Source organism: Tursiops truncatus, chromosome 17 (assembly GCF_011762595.2).
Source record: "Tursiops truncatus isolate mTurTru1 chromosome 17, mTurTru1.mat.Y, whole genome shotgun sequence".
Classification (NCBI taxonomy): Eukaryota; Metazoa; Chordata; class Mammalia; order Artiodactyla; family Delphinidae; genus Tursiops; species Tursiops truncatus.
In genome coordinates, this window is record NC_047050.1 from 27,994,637 (window position 1) to 28,016,065 (window position 21,429).

Here is a 21,429-nt window from a genome sequence, read left to right on the forward strand (position 1 = left end):
CATTAATAATAACTGCATTGTAGAAAAACTTTAAAAACTGAAATTAAAAAGAACAATTAAAAAATTACCAAAATAGTTATTATGATTTAATACTACATGCTATGGAATGAATTGTGTCTCCCCAAAATTTATATGTTAAAGCCTTAACCACATTTGGAGAGAGAGCCTTCGAGAGGTATAGGTTTAGACGAGGTCACAGAGTGGGGCCCTCATGATGGGATTAGTGCCCTTATAAGAAAAGACATCAGAGAACTTGTTTGCTCTCTCTCTCTGCTATGTGAGGACACAGAGAGAAGGTAGCTGTCTACAAGCCAGGAAGAGAGGCCTCACCAGAACCTGACCATGCTGGCACCCGAACTTCCAGACTCCAGAACTGTGAGAAAATAAATTTCTGTTGTTTAAGTCATCTTGTCTATGGTATTTTTGTTATGGCAGACCAAGCTAAGACATATATAAAAAAGTTTTTTAAAATAACAACTTTATTTTTATCAATTCCTGTCCCTGCATCGATAGCACAATGTTACCACTTCAAATTAAAACTAAAACCTCCTTAAGAAACACTATTGTATTTATTAATTCTATTAATTTATTAATAATAAATTAAAACTAATTTGCAAATTAATTTAATTTGTAAAATAATAATTTTGCTAATGCCAAATCACATAGCAGAACCCATTTTGAGATAACTTAAATTGAGTGGTTTTATTAATTGAATTTTTCATGTTTTACTAAAGTTTTTTTTTTGGTACGCGGGCCTCTCACTGTTGTGGCCTCTCCCGTTGCGGAGCACAGGCTCCGGACGCGCAGGCTCAGCGGCCATGGCTCACGGGCCCAGCCGCCCCGCGGCATGAGGGATTTTCCCGGTCAGGGGCACGAACCCATGTCCCCTGCATCGGCAGGCGGACTCTCAACCACTGTGCCACCAGGGAAGCCCTACTAAAGGTTTTTAATTCCAAGTTTTGCTTATAGAGTTTTTTGATTAAATAAAGGTTGTCTGGTTATTAATGAAGTTCTGTACCTATGAATTGGAAGCATAAATATTTTGTTATAAATGGTGTGTCCAGTTTTACTAGCTAATGCTGCTGAGTATTTCACTTCATTCCAGTGACCCTTTTTTGCTAGTTTATTGTTATTTTAAATTTAAAATATTTCTTGCATGAAACTTTCTTGATTAATTACCATCATATGGAATTTTCATTCACCTAATATTTATTGAGCATCTACTATATCCAAAGTGTTGTGTGTGACACCAACTCATTTAAAATTTAGTTCTGACTCTCGAGAGTTTGTAATCAAATGAGAAAAAACTTTTACCCAGATCTGTGTGTTATCTCATTTCCCATCAATAGTTTGGGGTATCACGAAACACAAGAACCTGCGGGTGCCTAATATTCTAAATAACACAATATAATTTGGTTCCAGTAAGGTATTAAGAACACTGTTTTAAATGCAGGAGATCTGGAGTCCAGCGGCGAGTCTGAGCAATTCAGGACCTCTCCCTCCACACCCCAGTATCTCTACCTATGATTCCATGATTCTGTTTTTCCTGTATTTCAAATCCAAAAAGATAATCTATGGAATATAACCCTGCATTTGGTCCGAGTCACTGAAATATTTGCAAAGGATCCTAAAGCTCGAAAAGAGCAGACAGCAGAAACCGCCCAATCAAGGTAAGTGACCGAAGGCTAATCTCGTGTGGCTCCACGGACCCAGCGGCTCAGAAATTGATGGCCACCCGGCAGGGTTTTTTCCTGCCCTGAAGCCCTTGTTTCCTCCCGGCGTTGCTGCGGGAGGTCGCCGCTCCCGGGGTCGGCTCGCCAACAGCAGGGAGGCAAGTGTGAAACCCAGTCACCGACGCTGCCCTCCGCTCCGCTCGCCCCTCCTTCCTACAGAAAAATGCGTTTCCAAGCAACGGCGGGCCGCGGCGTCACTTCCTGCCATTTAAACTCGGGTCCCCACCCCTAGCCGCCCCTTCTTCTCGCTTCCACTCCCCCTCCCCTCGATCGTGGGCTTCCTTCTCGCGTCCCCAGGCTCGGGGAGGGGGCGGAGGCCCGGCGCGCCGAGCGGCCCCCAGGCGGGTGGGCGCAGCGCACCTGTTGTTTGCAGGAGCCCGCGACCCTTCGTCCCGCCCTCGGCGGGCGGCGACGGCAGCGGCCGCCGCGGAGCCGACCCGGCAGGTGGCCGAGCGCGGGGGCCGCACCACCGCGGCGCGGGGACGCGATGGCGGCGGCCGAGCCCGCGGGCTCCGGGCAGCCGGCGCCGCAGGGCCAGGGGCAGGGCCAGCGGCCGCAGCCGCAGCAGTCCCAGGCGCAGCCCCCGCCGCCGCCGCCGCCGCCGCCTCTCGGGGGCGGCGGGGGCGGCAGCAGCAGGCACGAGAAGAGCCTGGGACTGCTCACCACCAAGTTCGTGTCGCTGCTTCAGGAGGCCAAGGACGGCGTCCTGGATCTCAAAGCGGTGAGTGCGGGAGGCGGGGAGGGGGCGGACTTCCGAGCCCGCGGTCCTGGGAGAAGACCACCCCCTTGTCTCGTGGGTTGGGCGGCGCGGCGTGGACGCGCATCCCGGAGACCGGGAAACCCGCGAGCAGGGGCCACGTGGCCGGCGCCCAGGCCCTGGACGCCGGGATGGGGGAGGGACGCGGGACCAGGATGGCCCGGACCGACCGCGTTAACCAATGGGGCCCGGCGCTGCGCCGGGCTCTCGACAAAGAGCCCAGGAGCTCGGGCGCGCCCGCGTGGCTTCAGACTCTGGGCGTAGGGACCCGAGGGCGACCGAGTGTCCTTGTTGCTCCGCGTCCACCTGTGGCAGAGGCGCAGGGGTTACCAGGGCGCTTTGCCCCGAGGCACCCTTGGGATTGATTTTCCTGTTGGGAATTGATGGTTTTAATAGGCGATTCTTGCTGAGACCGTGTTTCGGTTGTTTAAAACGAACAAGCAAACAAAATCCGATTTTGCCACCTCTTCTGGATGACACACACACAAAAAGGTGAACTCTTCAGCCCTCCCCGTTAAAACAATAATAGTAATTTAAAAAACCTCTTCCTTGTGCACTTCTTTTCATCATCCTGATGATTGAGAGGGATATTTGACTTGTGACTTAATTTGGTATCTGATATAAATTTCTAAAAGCGAGATTTGCCATCACACGAAAAGGGGGTGTTTTATAATTTTCACCCCAAAAGATGGAAGCGCTCAGTAAACTCCTATTTCACGAGACCGTGTGCTTCGTCTTTTACTACAGTTTGGAATTTTCAAACAGCAACATGCATCAAAAGCTGCTCCGTTAAACAAAATGACTTAACCGTTCAAGGCAGGACTTGGAAGGATTCCACAGCGCTGAGGAACAGCGCTGTGATCACACTTGAATTAAAATTCAGCCAGCACATGCAGTTTAAGTAAGAAGTAAAGCAATAAAAACAAAAATTACTAACGAGTCAGTAATCACTGCAGAGGATTGGTCCCAGCACCTAGGGGAGGGTCAGGACCACCTTTCCTAGCTTGAGAGTGTGACTGCAGTCATCAAGGCAGTGCCTAAAGTAACAGAAGCAGCATCTGAGCAGGAGAGCATCTTCTAGTTCTCCCTGACCTGAACTCACAAAGGCCAACTTGATGGCCTCTGCTAGGGGCCCTCCTCTCAGTGTAGTGCAGGAGGTGAGGTATGTCACTGAATGCCGTCTCCTTTCCCTGGGTGTTCAGTATGTGATTGTTGAAATATCTGAATTGTTCTAGTTTATACAAATGAGGCACGATACACATATTTTGCATTTCCGGAAGTAGTTTCTACTCTCTTCTTTTTGAAGTGTTACTCCTAGAATTTTCCCACACCCTTGGAAATTCTTGTTCTCGTTTTTTTTCCCCCACCCACTCTTTCCTCCATACCTCCCTCCCTGAAAGTGCTTTACGGCATATATAGTATTTAAATTGTTGTGAACTAAATTGGATTCTGTTTAAAGAATTTCACAGGAAGTCATGAGGTCATCAGTGAAAGCCAGGGATGTTACAAAGCATAGCTTGCAAACTACTATTCAAAATCTAGAAGTTCAGTTGTAGCCTGTGACTTCAGTAAGGAATCAGGAAAGTTTGGGATTTTCCAGATGAAACTGAACTCTGAGGGCTGACTGTGAAGGCTTCTGCAACTTGCCTTGGAATGGTGGAACTTTGCCCTTACTTTCCCCTAAGTTCTTTGGCTTCTTCCTGCTTCATCTGTGGCCACATTTTGCTGTCCAGAAGTCACAGAGGCAATGAGTGGGAAATGGAGTTTAATATATCATAACAACATTGTTTCATCCATCCTTTCTTAAAAGTTCAAAGGTTTCTGCAGTGACATTAGGTCTCATTATATTAATGACATTTTAGTTGTAGAGAACAGTTTGAGTATCATTCTTTTTCACATAAATATGGATAGATATCATTTATTTACATATGTTTACTTATATATATGTGTAAAATCTTATATTGTAAAAATCTTATATTGAAATCTTTCCAATGATGTTTCTTATTGTACACCATAGTAAAAGATCATAAAGACTTTTTCTGATGTGTTGAAGATGGATTAACACTGACAATTATAAAGTTTCTCTAATTTGAAATTATAAAATCACATTTTTTCCTTATATTCTTACTTGGGGGTGGTGTATTTCAACATAAGTTATTGGTACTTTTGCATTATACACTTGATATTTTTTAAGAAGCAATTAATGAAATCATTTTTGTGAATATCATGAATATAAAAAATATCAGCCATCACATCCAAATATCTTATATATCCATAATATATCCAAACCACTTAGATGCTATTTCTTTTCTAACTTGTGACATATACTACTGAAGAATAAGAACATAATGCTGTATCTTAGTGATACATTTCTTAGTAATTTAACTAATTGAGGACATAGCTTAACAAAACAAATTCTAATAATTTGTTACAATAGTGGGAGTGGGGTAGTTACTCTCTCTTTATTCTAGTGAGATGACAAGTTATGTCATGGTCCTTTCCAGTTATGTGGTTTGCCAATTTATGCTGTTAGTAGCTGACATTTATTGAGAGCTTAGTATGTGCCAGGCATTTAACATATATTAACTAATTTTATCATCCAAACAGTTGAAATTTGGACTTACCATCCCCATTTCACAGATGAGAAAATGATAGGTTAAGTAACTTGCCCAATGTCACACAGTAGAAAGTCACAGCTATGACTTGAAACTAGACCATATTTTCTTATTCTCTGTGCTATACTGACTTTCAGTATTCCTAAAAAAAAATAATTTCTTAAATTTTTCATCTGTGTAGGGCATGGAATCTTTCTTGTAAAGAAAAATGCATGATTATTTTTATACCTCTACTCATGATAGAAGAGAAGGTATTGAGCTTCTGCATTAAAATGAGGATATTGATGACAAATTCATATTACTTCACAAATTAAACTAGGGTTCTATTTTTATAGAACTAAAAATTTAAGTAAGTTAGGATAGTCATGACTATATGTGTTATTTTGAAAATTCCTATTAATTTATAACTGAGTTTCTAGATTTGCCATTTTGATGCCACCTTCAAGTTTTTAAAGTATGCTCAAGATTCCTTATCTTGTTTATTATAATTGTTCAAGTTACCAATTGCCTGAACGATACCTGGATTAATATGATAAAATATTTATGGTGTTTCTTATCTCACAGGTCCCTGACTCATACCCATTTATGATTTGCTGATTAATACACACTGTGGAAGAAATAAATAATCTAAGGTCTTAGATTGTGATGTCACAGAATAAAGCAAGGATTATCCTAAGGAGAGAGATATGAGTAGGAGAGCCAGAACTTCAGTGCATGCTTAAAAATTCTCAGGACAATTTCACTTCTGAGTATATACTCCAAAGAATTGAAAACAGGGTCTTGAACAGTTATTTGTATACCTATGTTCATAGCAGCATTATTCACAATAGCTAAAATGTGGACACAACCCAAGGGTCGATCAACAAATGAGTTGATAAGCAAAATGTGGTATATACATATAATGGAAGATTATGCACCCTTAAAAAGGAAGGAATTTCTGATACATACATAGATGAACCTTGAATACATTAAGCTAGTCACAAAAAGACAAATGCTGTATGATTCCACTTTATGAAGTAACTGGAGCAGTCAAGTTCATAGAGACAGAAGGTAGAGGAGTGGTTGCTGCGGGAGGAGGGAATGGGAAGTTGTTGCTTCTTTGGCGTTTGGGGCTGAATTGTGTTCCCTCAAAATCCATATGTTGAAGTCTTAACCCCCAGTAGTCAGAGTGTGATTATATTTGGAGATAGAGCCTTCAAAGAGATGATTAAGTTAAAATGAGGCCACCAGGGTAAGCACTAAGCCAATCTGACTGGTGTCCTTGTAAGAAGAGGAAATTTGGACCCACAGACACTAGGGATGCCTGTGCACAGAGGGGAGCCCATGTGAGGACACAATGTGGGAGACCATCTGCAAGCCAAGGAGAGAGGCTTCAGAAGAAATCAAACTCGCCAACACCTTGATCTTAGACTTCAGGCTTCCAAAACTGTGACAAAATAAATTTATGTTGTTTGAACCACCCAGTCTGTGGTATTTTTATTATGCAGCCCTAGCAAACTAATGCTGTGTGTATAGAGTTTCAGTTTTGCAAGATTAGAAGAGTTCTGGAGATTGGTTGCACAACAACGTGAAGGTACTTAAAACTACTGAATTGTACACTTAAAAAATGGTTATGATGCCAATTTTATATTATGTGTATTTTACTGCAATTAAAAAAAAATAGATAAAACAATACTGCAGTACCACTACATACCTAATAGAATGGCAAAATTCCAAAACACTAACAACACCAAATGTTGGCAAGAATGTGGAGCAACAGGAACTGTCTGTCGTTCACTATTGGTGGGAATGCAACATGTTGCAGAAATTTCTTAAAAAACTGAACATACTTTTATTGTATGATCCAGCTGTCACACTACTTGGTATTTACCCAAAGGAGTTGAAAACTTATGTTCAGACAAAAATCTGCACATGGATATTTATAGCAGCTTGATTCATAATTGCCAAAACTTGGAAGCAACCAAGATGTCCCTCCGTAGGTGAATGAATGAATAAACTATGGTACATCTTTATAGCTATGGTATAGCTATATGGTACAGCATATAGCTAAGACAGTACTAGTGAGTTCTTGGTCTTGATTCTGCCACCTATCAGCAGTGTGTCTTGGGCATGTTCCACATCCTTTATATCTTATCCTTAAAGTGGAAGGAAGAAGGGATGAGCCACCGTAAGTGGTGGCAGTAGTTGTGAACCGAGAAGCCCCAGGCAGATTTTATTTTTGTGCTAAGCTGTACAGTCTCTCCACCCTCACACTTCAAGAAAGGGATTCCACCAGCTTTCTCAATGTGTAGACCAATGGTCAAATATGTCAGCATCTTCTGGATCTTTAAAAAAAAAAAAAAAAGATTCTAATGTCAGACCTGGGAAATCAGGTTCTGTAGGGCCAGGGGATGAGCCTAGGAATCTGCATTTTAAATACATACCCAGGTAGTTTTGATACCTACTGACATCTGAGAACCATGGAATGAGCTCTACTGCCTCTTCTTTTTCAATCATATTATTCACGCATCAGAAAGAACTGTTCTGATAGTAGAAGGAATTAATGTCAAACAGAGTTGACCCTTTAGGAGTTCACTAAGATTGATGAGAGCTACTCTTGGGGAAATGTTGGAGGCTAGGGATGGAAGAAATTCCCCATTTAATTGCTCTGGAATAGTCTCTGCTCACGTCTGAATGGCAGCATATTACGGCATTCAAATCTTACATTACTAATTAAGGGACCTAATTTCTAGTGGAAATGAGTAAGCTTTGAGAGTCATTTCTATAATGGAATAAAGTAAAATCCACTTTTACAGTAAAATTCTGTTTTACTTACAGGGGAATAGGAAAGTTATAAAGTTTTTAAATTTTGGATTTAATTTTTAAAAAGAGCAAGGTCAGGGCTTCCCTGGTGGCGCAGTGGTTGAGAGTCCTCCTGCCGATGCAGGGGACACGGGTTCGTGCCCCGGTCCGGGAAGATCCCACGTGCCGCGGAGCGGCTGGGCCCCTGAGCCATGGCCGCTGAGCCTGCGCGTCCGGAGCCTGTGCTCCGCAACGGGGGAGGCAACAACAGTGAGAGGCCCGCGTACCGCAAAAAAAAAAAAAAAAAAAAAAAAAAAAAAAGAGCAAGGTCAGTGCAGCTGTAGCTCATCTTCATCATCTGTGTTCCAGGGGACTGAGCAGTGAATGAGGTGATGCGAGGGCCTCCATCACTGGGAAAGATTCTTTCCTTGAATGGAGAGTATGTGTAGGCAGGACTGTAGACATTTTAGGAAGATTCTCACAAGGATAAGAGTAAGGAGTGTCTAGTTGAGACCCTCAGGTAACTGAGAGATTTCATTAGCAGAGTGCCCAAGTATTTTAGTTGAGCTTTTGCTGATTTTATGCACCATTTTCTTTTTATAAATATGTTATTAAAATTTTAAAAGTAACTTAATAGACTAGAAATACACTTTGAATTGCTATCTTACAAAGGGAAAAAATAACACAGCGTAACAAATCCGTAAAAAAGGATGAAAAGGTAAAAGCATTAAAGCATAATATACAGAAAACATCAAATGAGTGATAATTGAAACCTGCTAGTTTCTCCAGTATGTGAATGTATCCGATTCCTTTTTCTTTTTAAGAAAGTTGTTTAGATGAAAAAATTCAGGCATCCATTGTGTACAAGAAAAGCACCAAGAAAGAAAAGGACTCAAAAATTTTAAATTGAGGTATACCAGGCAAAGGGGAAGAGGAAGAAATCAGGAGTGAAAGTACTAATTTCCAGAGAATGTCTACCTTAATATCAAGTGCACTTAATGGTATAAACTGATATTTTTAAGAATGAGATTAGAATCTAGGGATGAATCATAAAAGTCAGTGTTTAAATAGTGCCTCTCAGTGTGAATCACACGTCCATTTGTCTGGATGTATGTATTATGTTATGCCATCTCTTGAGTATGGTAAGTATTGACATGCTAAATATTTCTTATAAATACATTTCTTTTAGATTTTGCCATTTAAGTCTAACTTTCCCCAATTATTAGTCCATGAGTCTCCCTTTATGTCTTAAACTTAATATGTTTGTACAAGGGAGGGTTTGGTTTTCTCATTTACCTTTTTAAACTTAAAATATATCTGTTGAAATAGCATACAAATAGTAGAGAACTTGGAAAAAATTAATATAGTCCAGAATAAAAATTACCCAGTATGCCACCACCCCAAGAGAGCCACTATTTTCAATTTTCAGTATTTTCCCAATTTGTTACACCTTTTCATAGCTGAGGTCAAACTTTTATTTTCCCAAATTATAAACATAAATTGTGAGGGCCTCAACTTAGATCTATCATATTATCCAGAATTCACCATTGTTTTAGGTTGGTAATGTATTAGTTGTTTCTAGGTTTTGTTCTGTCTCATTCAATAAATATAACTTAACCAATGTGTGCCCTAGCCCCTTCCTTTAGTAGCTTACAGCTTATGGTTGTGGGGAAAAGTGAGGGAAATGGGAGTTGGACACTTTCACACTGTAAGGGGGTATGGAAGCACCTGCTGAGCCCTGGTGACCGGTGATGTGGGAGCCATTGACGGCTCCAGGGAGCAGTGAGAGTGGAGCTGGGACTAAGGGACTCAAAAAGTCAGGTGACATTGATATATGTAAATTAAGAATTTAAGGTCGTGTTGCTCCTCTACTTAGAACAACATCCAGTGCCTACAGGACCCTGTCTCTTCTGGGAGTCCTTCCCTTCTTCTCGCACACTCGCCCCTTCCATGGCTCCAGTTCTTCTAATGCTTCACACACCCTCTGCTCTCCACCTTATGGCTGCTGCACAGGGCTTTCCTTCTGCCTGGAGCACATTTACACACACACACACACACATACACACACACACACACACAGACACTCTCTCCCTTACTTGACTGGCCATTTCTCTAAACCCTCTGGTCTCAGTTTAAATGTTTCCTTGTCTTAGAAGCTTGGTAGGTAGAATATGACTCCCGAAAGATACCCATGGCCTAATTCCTGGGACCTATGAATCTGTTCAGTTAAGGGGAATTAAGGTTAAAGTTGCTAATCAGCTGACGTTAAGATGGGGAGGTTTTTCTGAATTATGAATCTGAGCCCATTGGTAATTATAAGGGTCTTTAAAAGTGGAAGAGGGAAGCAGAAGAGAGAGGGCCAGAGAGATGGCAGTATGGAAGGACTTGGCCCGACCATTGCTGGAGGAAAGGAACCACTAGCCAAGGAATGCTGCAGACTCTAGAAGCTGGGGCATCCAGAAGGAACACAGTCTTACCTTGATCTAAACTCAGTGAGACTCGTTTTGGACTTCTGATTTACCAAACTATAAGATAATAAATTTGTGTTGTTTTAAGTCACTAAATTTGTGATAATTTTGACAGCAGCCATAGGAAACTGATGCAGATGCATCTCCTGACTCTTCCTCTTAATCTAAAGTGGCTGAAGTTGATTCCCGTTTATTCTGTTTCTCCGTTACCTGTTCTTTTCCTTAATACCCCTTATCTCAAGATGGGATTGTTTCTTCATTTATTTATTTGCCTGTGTTCCCTTCTAGACCAAGTGCTCTGTGAGGCGAGGGACTGTGTCTTGTGTGTTACCAGTACTGATCCAGCCAGTCTGTTGTAAGCTTTCAACAAATAGAATGGATGTGATCAGATTTGCATTAGGTGAAAAGGCATTCCCAGCAAGACAGCAAGTGCCAGAGCCATGAGGCCAGAGAAAGAAATGGTACATTTGCAAAGCTATAAATTAGATGACTGTTGAATTTAGAGAACAAGGTTGTAATTTAGGCAAGATTACAGGCTTGAACTAAGGTAGAGCAGTGGAAATATAAAGAAGTGGGGAGATAAGATGTTTCATTGTAGAAGTGACAGAACTTGGTTGCTGAGTCTATAGGAAAAGGAATCAGGGATGACTGCCAGGTCATGGCGTGGTCAGCTGAGTGGACGGTGGTGGTTTTCACTTAGAAATTACGAAAAGAGGAAAGGAATTTGGAGGAAAGGGAAGTTCAATTCTGGGCATGCATGAGACGCCTATAGGCCATCCTTGAGTAGATATTTGGCAGCCTGTGGGAATTATGAATCTGGAGCCCAAGAAGAAGACCAGGGCTACCAGTTTGATCTGGAAATGGTTGGTTTATGAGGTATGTAAGGGAGAAGGTTTAGAGTGGAAAGAGGAGTAAGAATGGAAGTTGGGCCAACACTCAGTTCAGGAACAGCAGAGAAAAAGGAGACTTGAGAAGAAACAGCCCGAGACTGAGGAGGAAAAACCTATGGGTTGTGGTGACAGCAAGGCCAGGGAACAGTGCTTTAGGAAGGAGAGAACCAGAGTCAAGTGCTGCAGAGGATACAAGACTTTGTAGCGTCCACTGGATTTAGCAACAGAGGTCCAGGAAACATTTTTGGCATTTAGACATTTTAAAATTATTTCTGCTTCTGATAATCTATACTAAAGAATTACTAGATCAAAGAATCATAAAAATGTAAAACCTTTGATGAATGTTGCCAAATTGCTTTACAAAAAGATGGTACTTATACTCCACTAGCAGCATATAATCATGACCAGCTACCTCACCACATCAGAAATAGCATTTTGCAACGGCTAAAAGTATACACCCTGGGTTCACATCCTGATTTTACCATACCATTTCGGTGGCCTTGGACAAGTTACTGAGCTTCACTTTCCTCTTTTGCAAAAATGGTGACAATAATAGTATCTATCTCATGTGATTATCATTATAGGAATGGCTAAAGTGAGTTTTTACTTTTAAAACACTTAAACAGTACCCGGCACATAGTAAGTGCTGTTTCCAGGTGTTTGTTAGATAAGTGATGGATAGATAGAATGAATCAATATTGGGTATTCTGATGTTTTCATATTCTACAAATTTGAAAGATGATGAATAATAGTATCTCTGTTTTTTAAGTCAACTTTGTAAAGGTATAATTTCCACCCATTAAGTGCTCCCATTTTAACTGTACAGTTCGGTGAGTTTTGACAAATGCTTGTACCTGTAACCACCACCACAACCAGATGTGTAACATTTCCATCACCCAAAACAGCTCCCTTTTGCCTTCTCCCAGCCAAACTCCAGTCTCCCCACCCCGCCAAGCAAGCATTGCTCTGTTTTCTTTTCCATGGATTAAAACGACCTTCGCTAAAGTTTCATGGTAATGTACTCATACAGTATGTGCTCTGGGTTTAGCTTCTTTCACTCAGCATGATGTTTTGGAGATTCACGCCCATTGTTACCTGTACCAATAGTTCATTCCTTTCTGTCCCTGATTGGTATTTCGTTTTGTGGATATAGTACACTTTGCTTATCCATTCACCTGCTGCTCCCAATTTTGGGCCTTTATGAATATTCGGGTACAATTCTCTGTGTAGACGTATATTTTCATTGTTTCAATTTGCATTTCTTTTTTTTTTTTTTTTTTTTTTTTTTTGGTATGCGGGCCTCTCACTGTTGTGGCCTCACCCGTTGCAGAGCACAGGCTCCGGACTCGCAGGCTCAGCGGCCATGGCTCACGGGCCCAGCCGCTCTGCGGCATGTGGGATCTTCCCGGACCGGGACACGAACCCGTGTCCCCTGCATCGGCAGGCAGACTCTCAACCACTGCGCCACCAGGGAAGCCCTAAATTTGCATTTCTTTATTATTCTTTTGCTAACTCATTAAAAGTTTGAAAACTTTTTCAAGAATGTTAACAAATTTTTGGTGTGAAATTTATCTTTTGTCCATGTTTTAATTCGTGGTCTTCATACTTTCTTTTACTGAGTTTTAATTATTGAGATAGTCAAATCTTTATCTTTTCATTTTTATTTCTTCCATAGATTTGACATTTAGAAGTTCTTGGTGAAGGAAATTTTTGACATTTTGATGTATATACATATGCGTGTCTGTGTGTGTATGTGTGTTTGAGACAGAGATGCCCCAGTTATTTGGGGGGGTTTAATCAGTTTTCAGAATAGGCCGCTGGTCACAGTTGTGAAGGAAGTTGACCTGAAAATTGAGTTTAACTCAGTCATTGGTCACATTCAACTGTAATCCCTTTGAGATTTTTGGATTTATTTTAAAATCCACATCTGACTAGTACATTCTTCTTGATAATGACAAGTCCAGGTATTCTGAAACCGTTGTTTATCCTTTAGATAATGAGATTTTGTCCATAGCTGAGTTTTCTGATTACCTAAGGGTTTATGTCTATTAATAACATTATTTCTTACAAAAGAACATTTAACCATTTTGGTTTGAAAATTTTCCAAAATGCATTACACATGTCTTTGTGCTTGATTTTATTCTTTTGGTAACTTGGGGTAGTCATGATGAATATGATTTTTTGTATCCTTTGGAGGTGATAGCCTCAAAGCTTTTCTAAGTGTGTTGGATTACTGCCATGTCCAGTGCCCTCAGCTTTGTCTGCTTAGTGAGTTTTTTATCCTTTCTATAATTTCTGCCACATCCCTTGATTGCTGCCTAGGTACCTCGCCAGTGTCCCAGATGGTACTTCCAGTTTTCTCGTGGACGTTGAAATTAAATATCCCCACTGTTAGGAATCATAGAAGAGAAGGAGTAAATAGGATCCAAATGGCGTGAACTATTTGAGTAATAAAACATACCTTTTTATATCTATTTTTGCTTCTGCAGAAGCCCTTTTTCCTACTTCATTGTGCTTGACTGTGTTCTGAAATGTTACAGTTAGTGAGTTACACCAGATAAGTAAGTAAATGTGGTCTGTTACGTTCCATGATACACTTTTCAAAGAACAATGTTTTCTTACTATAGGTGAGAAATTGGATCTATAATAGTGATAATGGCTAACACGAATGTAATACTCGTGATGTACAAGGCACTCTCGTAAGTGTATCAAATATACTCATTTAATCTTCACAACAACAGTATCTTAACTGTTATCTTACAGGCTAGCCCGTGTTCCTAACTTCTGTGTCACTTCTTTGGTTCCTAACTTCTAACCATCAGGATGATAGAAAATGTGCAGATACAAATCCCAGTGGTAGAATAGCAGATGCATGCTTAATTTTGCTCTTGTTTTAGAAACTTAACACATATGAGAATTACAAAGCATGCATTTGGGGACTTAGGCAAGCAATCTCTAGAGCTGAGTTTCAGCAGGCTTTTCCTACTTAAATAGATATTTTATCAAGTGTCTTTTTTTTTCTTTTGAGAAATCTTGGGTGACTTGAGTAAGGCAGTACAAATGAAGTTTCTTTTCAAAAGCTTATGCAGAGTTTATTAAAAAAATTTAAGAATTAGAACAAATTTAAAGCTTATGCACTTAAAAATATCATATAGAGTAGTAGTTAGTTTGAGGTAGTGAAAGCACTGCAGATTTTTTAAGGAGAGATTTCTTCGGGGGAGATTTACTCATTAAAACACTTGTGTGCTTAGCGCTGCTTCTGGAGGAAGCCCTTTGTAGCCTTAAAGTAAGTTATTTATTTTTGGGGTATTTAATTTCCTTCCTGATGTAACATCCTCTACAGATGCATTGAAAGCACACAGCAGCCTCCTCCAGGAACTCTTTCCTGTTTTGCCCCCACCTCCAGTAATCTCTCTTTTTTCAGTCTCCTATAACACTTTGTCTCTACTTTACAGGACTGTTTCATTTTTTCATCCTCATTCTGCCAGGTGTTAGCCATGTCCCGAAGACTTAGATATGCTTACAGTTTTTTTGTTACTGGTTATTATTTTTGAATAATAAGTGGAAATGAAGATCTTTCTGCCTTTTCAGACCATTTTATACACTCTAGATGGAACCACCTGCAGACTAGTGGTACTCGAATTGCTACTCAGTGCATTTGTATAGCTTGGGAACTTATGACGGTCCACCAGTCTTTAAAAATAATAGAAGTCCATTTGAAAATGTTTTGCCACAAATTTATTTCATGAATATATAATTAATGCCAGATTCCACCTGATTATTCATTAGCCTTCTGAGTCTGTTTCCTATAAAACAGGGAGAATGATACCTACTTTACAAAGCAGTTGTGAGCATTAAGTTAGATAACATCTGTGAAAGATCCTATTACACAATTATCCAATTACTGGCTTATAAATGGTTATTCTTAACTGTGGGTTGAAATCAAACATTCTACATCTCAATTATCTTTAACAGTGTTTGAAATTAGCTAGTAATCTTACCATGAGATAAAGCAACATACCATCGAGCACAGTTTTTTTTAAATTCTCATTAAAATATTTCATAGGCAATCTTGGTGTATTACCTGGGGTCCTTCCACCTTATATCCAGGATCCCATCACTTGGGCATGTCTGTATGCATGTGTATATAACTAACTGATGTTTTGTAGTGGGTTTTTTTTTTTTTTTTTTTTTTTTACCGTGCCGTGCAGCATGCAGGATCTTAGTTCCCCGACCAGGGATCAAACCTGTGCCCCCTGCAGTGGAAGCGCAGAGTGTTAACCACTGGGCCACCAGGAAAGTCCCTTGTAGTGTTTGTATTGCACAGTTTTGATTTTTGGATGTGGCCCTCCTCACTGTAACGTTAGTCTCTGTAGCACAGTAGCTAAGACATTGAGTGCACGTGTGTCAACAGTTGTTGTCCTGGAAGAGAGTAAAGTACCTGCTTTACAGATGGAGAACCTGAAAGACAGGATGTTTCCAGAGTTACTGTGTTTATATCAGCCCTTTTGAATGAAGCATCAGGCTGCACCAGAAGAACATCCTTGAGCAAATGAGCCGCAACTAATCCTAATCCAAATAAAGCTACCACATAATCTCTCTCCCTCCCAGAATTAACACTGGTCTTAGTGGACTCATTTGTTCAAGTGAAGGGGTGGGGCCAGAAAATTCTTAAAGCCCTTTTTAGCACTTATATGTGATCCCTCTCAGCTCTTAGGTTTTATTTGACTTGTCCACCTCTTAAAAGCATCACAAGTTTTAATTTTGTTCCACCTGTGGATATCAGTTTGTTCACCATTGGTGACATATTTTTAGAAAAGAGTTTAATATTTGGAGGGGAGATCTATGCCTTTCAGAGGGTTATGTTTGTTTTTCCTGAAAAAGTGAGCATCTAACGGATGCTTCCCTATGGCTATATAGGTCAGGTCCTAGAATGATAAATGTAAACTTTTAAAGTAAATTTGAAGCATACTCAATGTGCATTCAACAGCCACGGTGCCAGCATGGGATGAGGATGCACCCATTTTGTTCCCTGCCTGTCCCTTGACAACACCCCAGCCTTTCTGCAGGGCCGCAGGAAAATGCACAGTGATTCTGATGGCTCTCACTTTAAATTCAGGACCACTAACTTGAACCGGACCATAGTGAGGTCCAGCATTCCTTCTACATGACTTATTCTCTGGCTTTCCTAGATGAGGATTTCACACTTCTCCTCTCTCAACCACTAAACCCCTCTCCCCCTTCACTCCTCCACTCCCACCTCCACTGATGAGAAAAAAAAAGCAACCAGAAGGAAGTGTCTAACCTCTCCCCTTACCTTGTCTACTATCGTACCCACAGCTGCACTTGGGCACTCTGATGAGCTTCAGTTATTAATATGCCCTCTTATTATGTAAGGCTGATCCTCAGCTAGTCTGATTCACATCCCCCCTTGCCTACTTACTGCTGTTTCTTTATTGGTTGCCCCTTCTCTCTCCTGCATCATGAATTATCCCTCTTCCCCCTTTACTGGCTCATTCCTATCAGCATACTCGCATGTTGAAATTGCTCCACCTTTAAAAGAAAAGAGAAATGAAGGGAAAAAAAAAACTTCCTGGGGAAACCCCACAATTCCCTATATCTACTGCCCCATTTCTGTTCCTCTTTGCAGCAGAAATCTTCAGAAGAGCTGTCCACTCCAGCTTTCCTTCCACTCTGTCCTGGAATGTCTCCATGAAGGCTTTCTACTCCGCCACTCTGTCAAAACGGCGCCGACCAAGGTCACTCGTGATCTTTCCAAAGTCTAATCCATGGATCAGGTCTCAGTGAATCAGGTCTCCCTGCCAGCGATACTTAACATGGTCACTCTTTCTTACACTCTTCCCTTGGCTTCCAAGACCCCACTCTTCCTACTTCTCTTACTTCAGTGGCAGGTTGCCCCTCATTTCTCGGATCTTAAATACTGGCAAACCCCAGGGTTGGCCCTTAGACATCTTCTCCTTCTATGCTCACCTCCTAGGTGAATCCAGTAGGTTCCATCCAGTGTCCTAAAATGTCTTCTTTACTGATGGCTTCTGAATTTGTATCTCTAGCTTGGACTTCTCCCCTAACCCACACACTCCCAATGTCCAGTGGCCTTCTTGATTTCTCCCCCCTGGAAGTCAACATGTCCAAAGCCGTGTTCCTGATTTTCAGTGTCCCAAACATATTCCTCCTGCAACCTTCCTCATCTCCAGTTGCTCATGTCAAAAACCAAAGAGTTACTCTTGATTCCTTTCTCAGGATCGCCTGCTTGCTGTACCTTCAAAATAGATCCTAAATACCATATATTAATGCATATATATGGAATCTAGAAAAATGGTACTGATGAACCTAGTGGCAGGGCAGGAATAGAGACACTGACGTAGAGAACCGACTTGTGGACGCAGTGGGGGAAGGGGAGGCTGGGACGAATTGAGAGAGTAGCATTGACATATGTACCCTATCATGTGTAAAACAGATAGCTAGTGGGAAGCTGCTGTATAGCACAGAGAGATTAGCTCGGTGCTTTGAGACGACCTAGAGGGGTGGGATGGGGAGGGTGGGAGAGAGGCTCAAGAGTGGGGGGATATGTGTATACATATAGCTGATTCACTTTGTTGTACAGCAGAAACAAACACAATGTTGTAAAGCAATTATAAATTATAATCCAATAAAGCTGTAAAAAAATTTTAAAAACCTCTAAAAAATACAGATCCTGAATCTCACCACTTCTCACAATCTCCCCCTCCACCAAGCCATGGCCATCTCTTGAATGGATTATTGCCATTGCTTTCTCACTGGCTTCTTTTCTTTCACCCAGAGCAGCCCGAGAGAACCTTTGAAAATGTGGAGCCAAATCATTATGTTCCCAGAGCCTTCCAGTGACTTTCTGTTTTACTGGGGGTAAAAGCTGAAGTCTTTACAGTGGCCTGCAAGACCCCAGTGATCTGGCCCCTTGCTACCTCTTCCAGGTTATCATCTTTGTCTCCCTGTCTCTCTTCCCCTTCCCCTTTCTTCCTCCTCTTGTTACACACCCCCTTCCCATTCTCCCTCTCAATCACTATTCTGGCCACACTGGCCTGCCCGCCTTTTCTTGAAGGACCTAAGCATCTCCCACTTCAGAGCCTTTGCACTTACTGCCAGGTGTTCCCAGGGGTCACTTCATTCCGTTCAAATGTCGCCTTATCAGGGAGCTCTTCTCTGAAAATCCTGTTAAATATAGCACCTTCCTACATGCATTCCTTCTAACATAATTCTTTGTACATTATTAACTCCCTGACCTCAAAAGAGGGAGTGCCGTGGGCTACTTCATTCTGTCACCACTGTATCCTTAAGACCCAGACGAGCCTGGCACCCCGTGGGTGCTGAATGAATGAATGAAGGTGGTGGTGATTCCTTGTATGATTTTATTAAGTACAAAGGTCTTGGACTACTTAATAAAACTTTAAGAATTCACACGCAACTTTTAAAAACACTACATAAAATATGATAGGTTCGTATACATGCAAACTCTAACTTACCCACGATCTCTTGTTTCAACCTGTATTTGATGATGAGGCAGTTACTTACCAATATTTAAATTATGCAGCAGACACTGTGCTAAGATTATCCAGTTTAATCCCCACAATTCAGCATGTGTTGTTATCCATTTTCCAAAAAGGAAGTGAGGTTTAATGAGTTTGAAGCCAACTGAAGACAGGAAGTGGCAGGGCTGGGGTTGGATCGTGGTGTGCCTGGCTCCAGAACCTGACTTCAGAAGGATGATGCAGCTGCTAAAATAAAAGCTTCCTGGAGATCCTTTTTAATGTTGATCATGTATATATATTTAAATAGAAAGATATTTAAGAAATAATGCTTAGATTTGGAAATCAAGTGTTTAATTTTATAATTGTTAAGCAGTAATAAATTATAAATGAGATACTTTTTTACAAATTTTGAGCTAAAAGTGAGATCTCATGGCTCTTTGCCCAGTGACCTAGAATAGCTATGTGATCTGGTTCATACAAACATATTTTAATACCCTACCTGGTGAGCTGTTGCTGTGGTTGTGACGGCTTTTGTGTGTTGAGTCTGTAGCTACGGATAACACAGAGCTGGCTTGGAGTGCTGTGGGCTACTTCTCAAGAGGGAAGTGAGACATTAATTCACAAGTTAAGATTTTACAGTTAGCTTTGCGGTAGATGATTGCTCTTCAGAAAGACAGCCTCACACTCAAGGACAGAAACTCTACGATGGTAGGTGAAACAGAGAGGAAATTGCTAAGTACAAGGAAGAGGATATCAATGAAACAATGCCTAGTCCTCTTTTTCATTTGCTCGTTTTCTAGAAGAGATGGAGCCAAACTCTAGTCAGAGTTGGGGGTTCAAACAGCCTCACGCTCTGGTTCTTCCTTCTCTCTGCCACTTCCTACTTACCCTCCTAGTCCACTGTTTGAGGCATGAATCCCCTTCCCGAAGACCTGTGTGATTGGACAACAGTAACCGGTATTTTTGGTAACACAACGACTAGATTGATAGAACCGACATTTCACTTACAGATTCCACATGCCTGTGAAGCAAGCAGTTGCTGTTGGTTGCACATGCCCCCTGTGGAAGGAAGCAAGCCCTGGGGTAGTTGGTAACTAACTATATGAAACGAAATCTTGTACATATGTACTGAATATTGTCAGTAAGGACATAAATGTGTTTTTTCATTACTACCATGAATCTTAAAATGTGACTCCACATTCAAGATAGTCTGTTGTCTAATCCACTCTGAAAAAAAGAGCTGTAAGGTAACCTCGTCTTAGAGGTTCTGTTTGTACTATTGGGGAACAAATGTCAGACATGTGAGTGAGAACTAGTTAGAAGAACTGTCCAGCATTCCTCAATTCATTCATGACATGATAGCGTTAATTATTTTCATTGGTCTTACCTAATGTGAGTGAAACTACCAAGCTTTTGTGTTTGCTAGTACCAAAACCTTGTGCTATAGATTTTGATTTCTTGTAGATTTTATGCTTTGTGTTGGAATGGCATGATCATTCCTCTCTTTTCACTGTGAGTTTAAAAAATGCAGATTGTGTATTTCAAGGTATTACAGTGTGTGTATAATTCAGAATTTTCCCCCAAGTATCTTGACTTCATTATTTAAAAGCTGCTGACATATAATTTTTCAAAGTTTTAAAAAGTAATTAAGGCTGATTTTAGACAAGACTGTTTATGAACGGAGAAATAAGATAGGAAGTGACAATTAGCAGTGCCTTTTCGGGATTAGCCCATAAGGTGATATGAAGTATTCTTATTGTGTTCTTTAATTTTTGTGGGCTTCGTGTCACGACTTCTTCATTTTTTTTTTCCATTCCAACATCTGCTGGCTTTTAAATGGAATAATTTCTTTGGTATTTTCAGTGTTTGAGGGTTGATTTGCACATACCCAAGCAGCTGACTGGGTCAGATTTAGGATTGGGCTCTCATGCTGTGACCTTAATAACCAAAGCCTTTTTGGCCTTAAAATACAAAATGTAATTTATTTCATTGTTCTTTCCTTTTTTTTTTTTTAAACAGGCTGCAGATACTTTGGCAGTGAGGCAAAAGAGAAGAATTTATGATATCACCAATGTCTTGGAAGGAATTGACCTAATTGAAAAAAAGTCAAAAAATAGTATACAATGGAAGTAAGTTACAAACCAGTACTCTGTTCTAAAACCTTTCTTTTTCTTCTCAGTGCTCTGTAAGATCTGACCTTTCTACCATTTGCCTCTCCGAAGGCCTCTATTTCAGCCATCTACTCTAGTCACACCAGCCCCACCTGTGTCCCTGGACACACCTCTTTGGGCTTCTGTATGTGTCACTTCTATGTTGGGATGTCCCCTTGCTCACTCCACTGTTTAATTTACACTCTTAAAATTCAGATCTTACTTTCTCCCTCAAGCTACTCATTTGGTACACACTGCATACTGCTTTGTATTATTAATTCCTCTCTGCTTAAGTATTTATCTGCCCGCCTAATATAAACTCCTTGAAAACAGGAACTGTGTCTTATACACAGGATTATGTACTTTGTAAATAATGGTTAGTTGAAATGCATGTTGTCATTTGTTAACTGTTGTATGTTTGAGTGTGATAAACACTTTCTGTTCCACAAATTTGTCCCCTTTAGCCTTAATTTTTTGGTTTATCTTAGCCAAAAATCCCACCAAAATAT

General features: G+C 40.9%; 1 protein-coding gene and 1 long non-coding RNA gene across 3 annotated transcripts in view; one reads left to right on the forward strand and one right to left on the reverse strand.

Moving 5' to 3' along the window:
- The window catches only part of LOC141276906 (uncharacterized), a 20,071-nt gene extending 17,838 nt beyond the window's left edge, over positions 1-2,233 (reverse strand). The window contains exon 1 of the long non-coding RNA XR_012327241.1: positions 2,094-2,233. This is a non-coding gene — a long non-coding RNA (uncharacterized lncRNA). The remainder of the gene's footprint in view (positions 1-2,093) is intronic.
- Positions 2,221-21,429, forward strand: part of E2F5 (E2F transcription factor 5) — a 27,665-nt gene continuing 8,456 nt past the window's right edge. For both annotated transcript variants that reach the window (XM_019926308.3, XM_019926309.3), the window contains exons 1-2: positions 2,221-2,454; positions 20,790-20,899. In XM_019926308.3, the coding sequence (XP_019781867.1) occupies positions 2,221-2,454; positions 20,790-20,899 (344 nt within the window). The remainder of the gene's footprint in view (positions 2,455-20,789; positions 20,900-21,429) is intronic.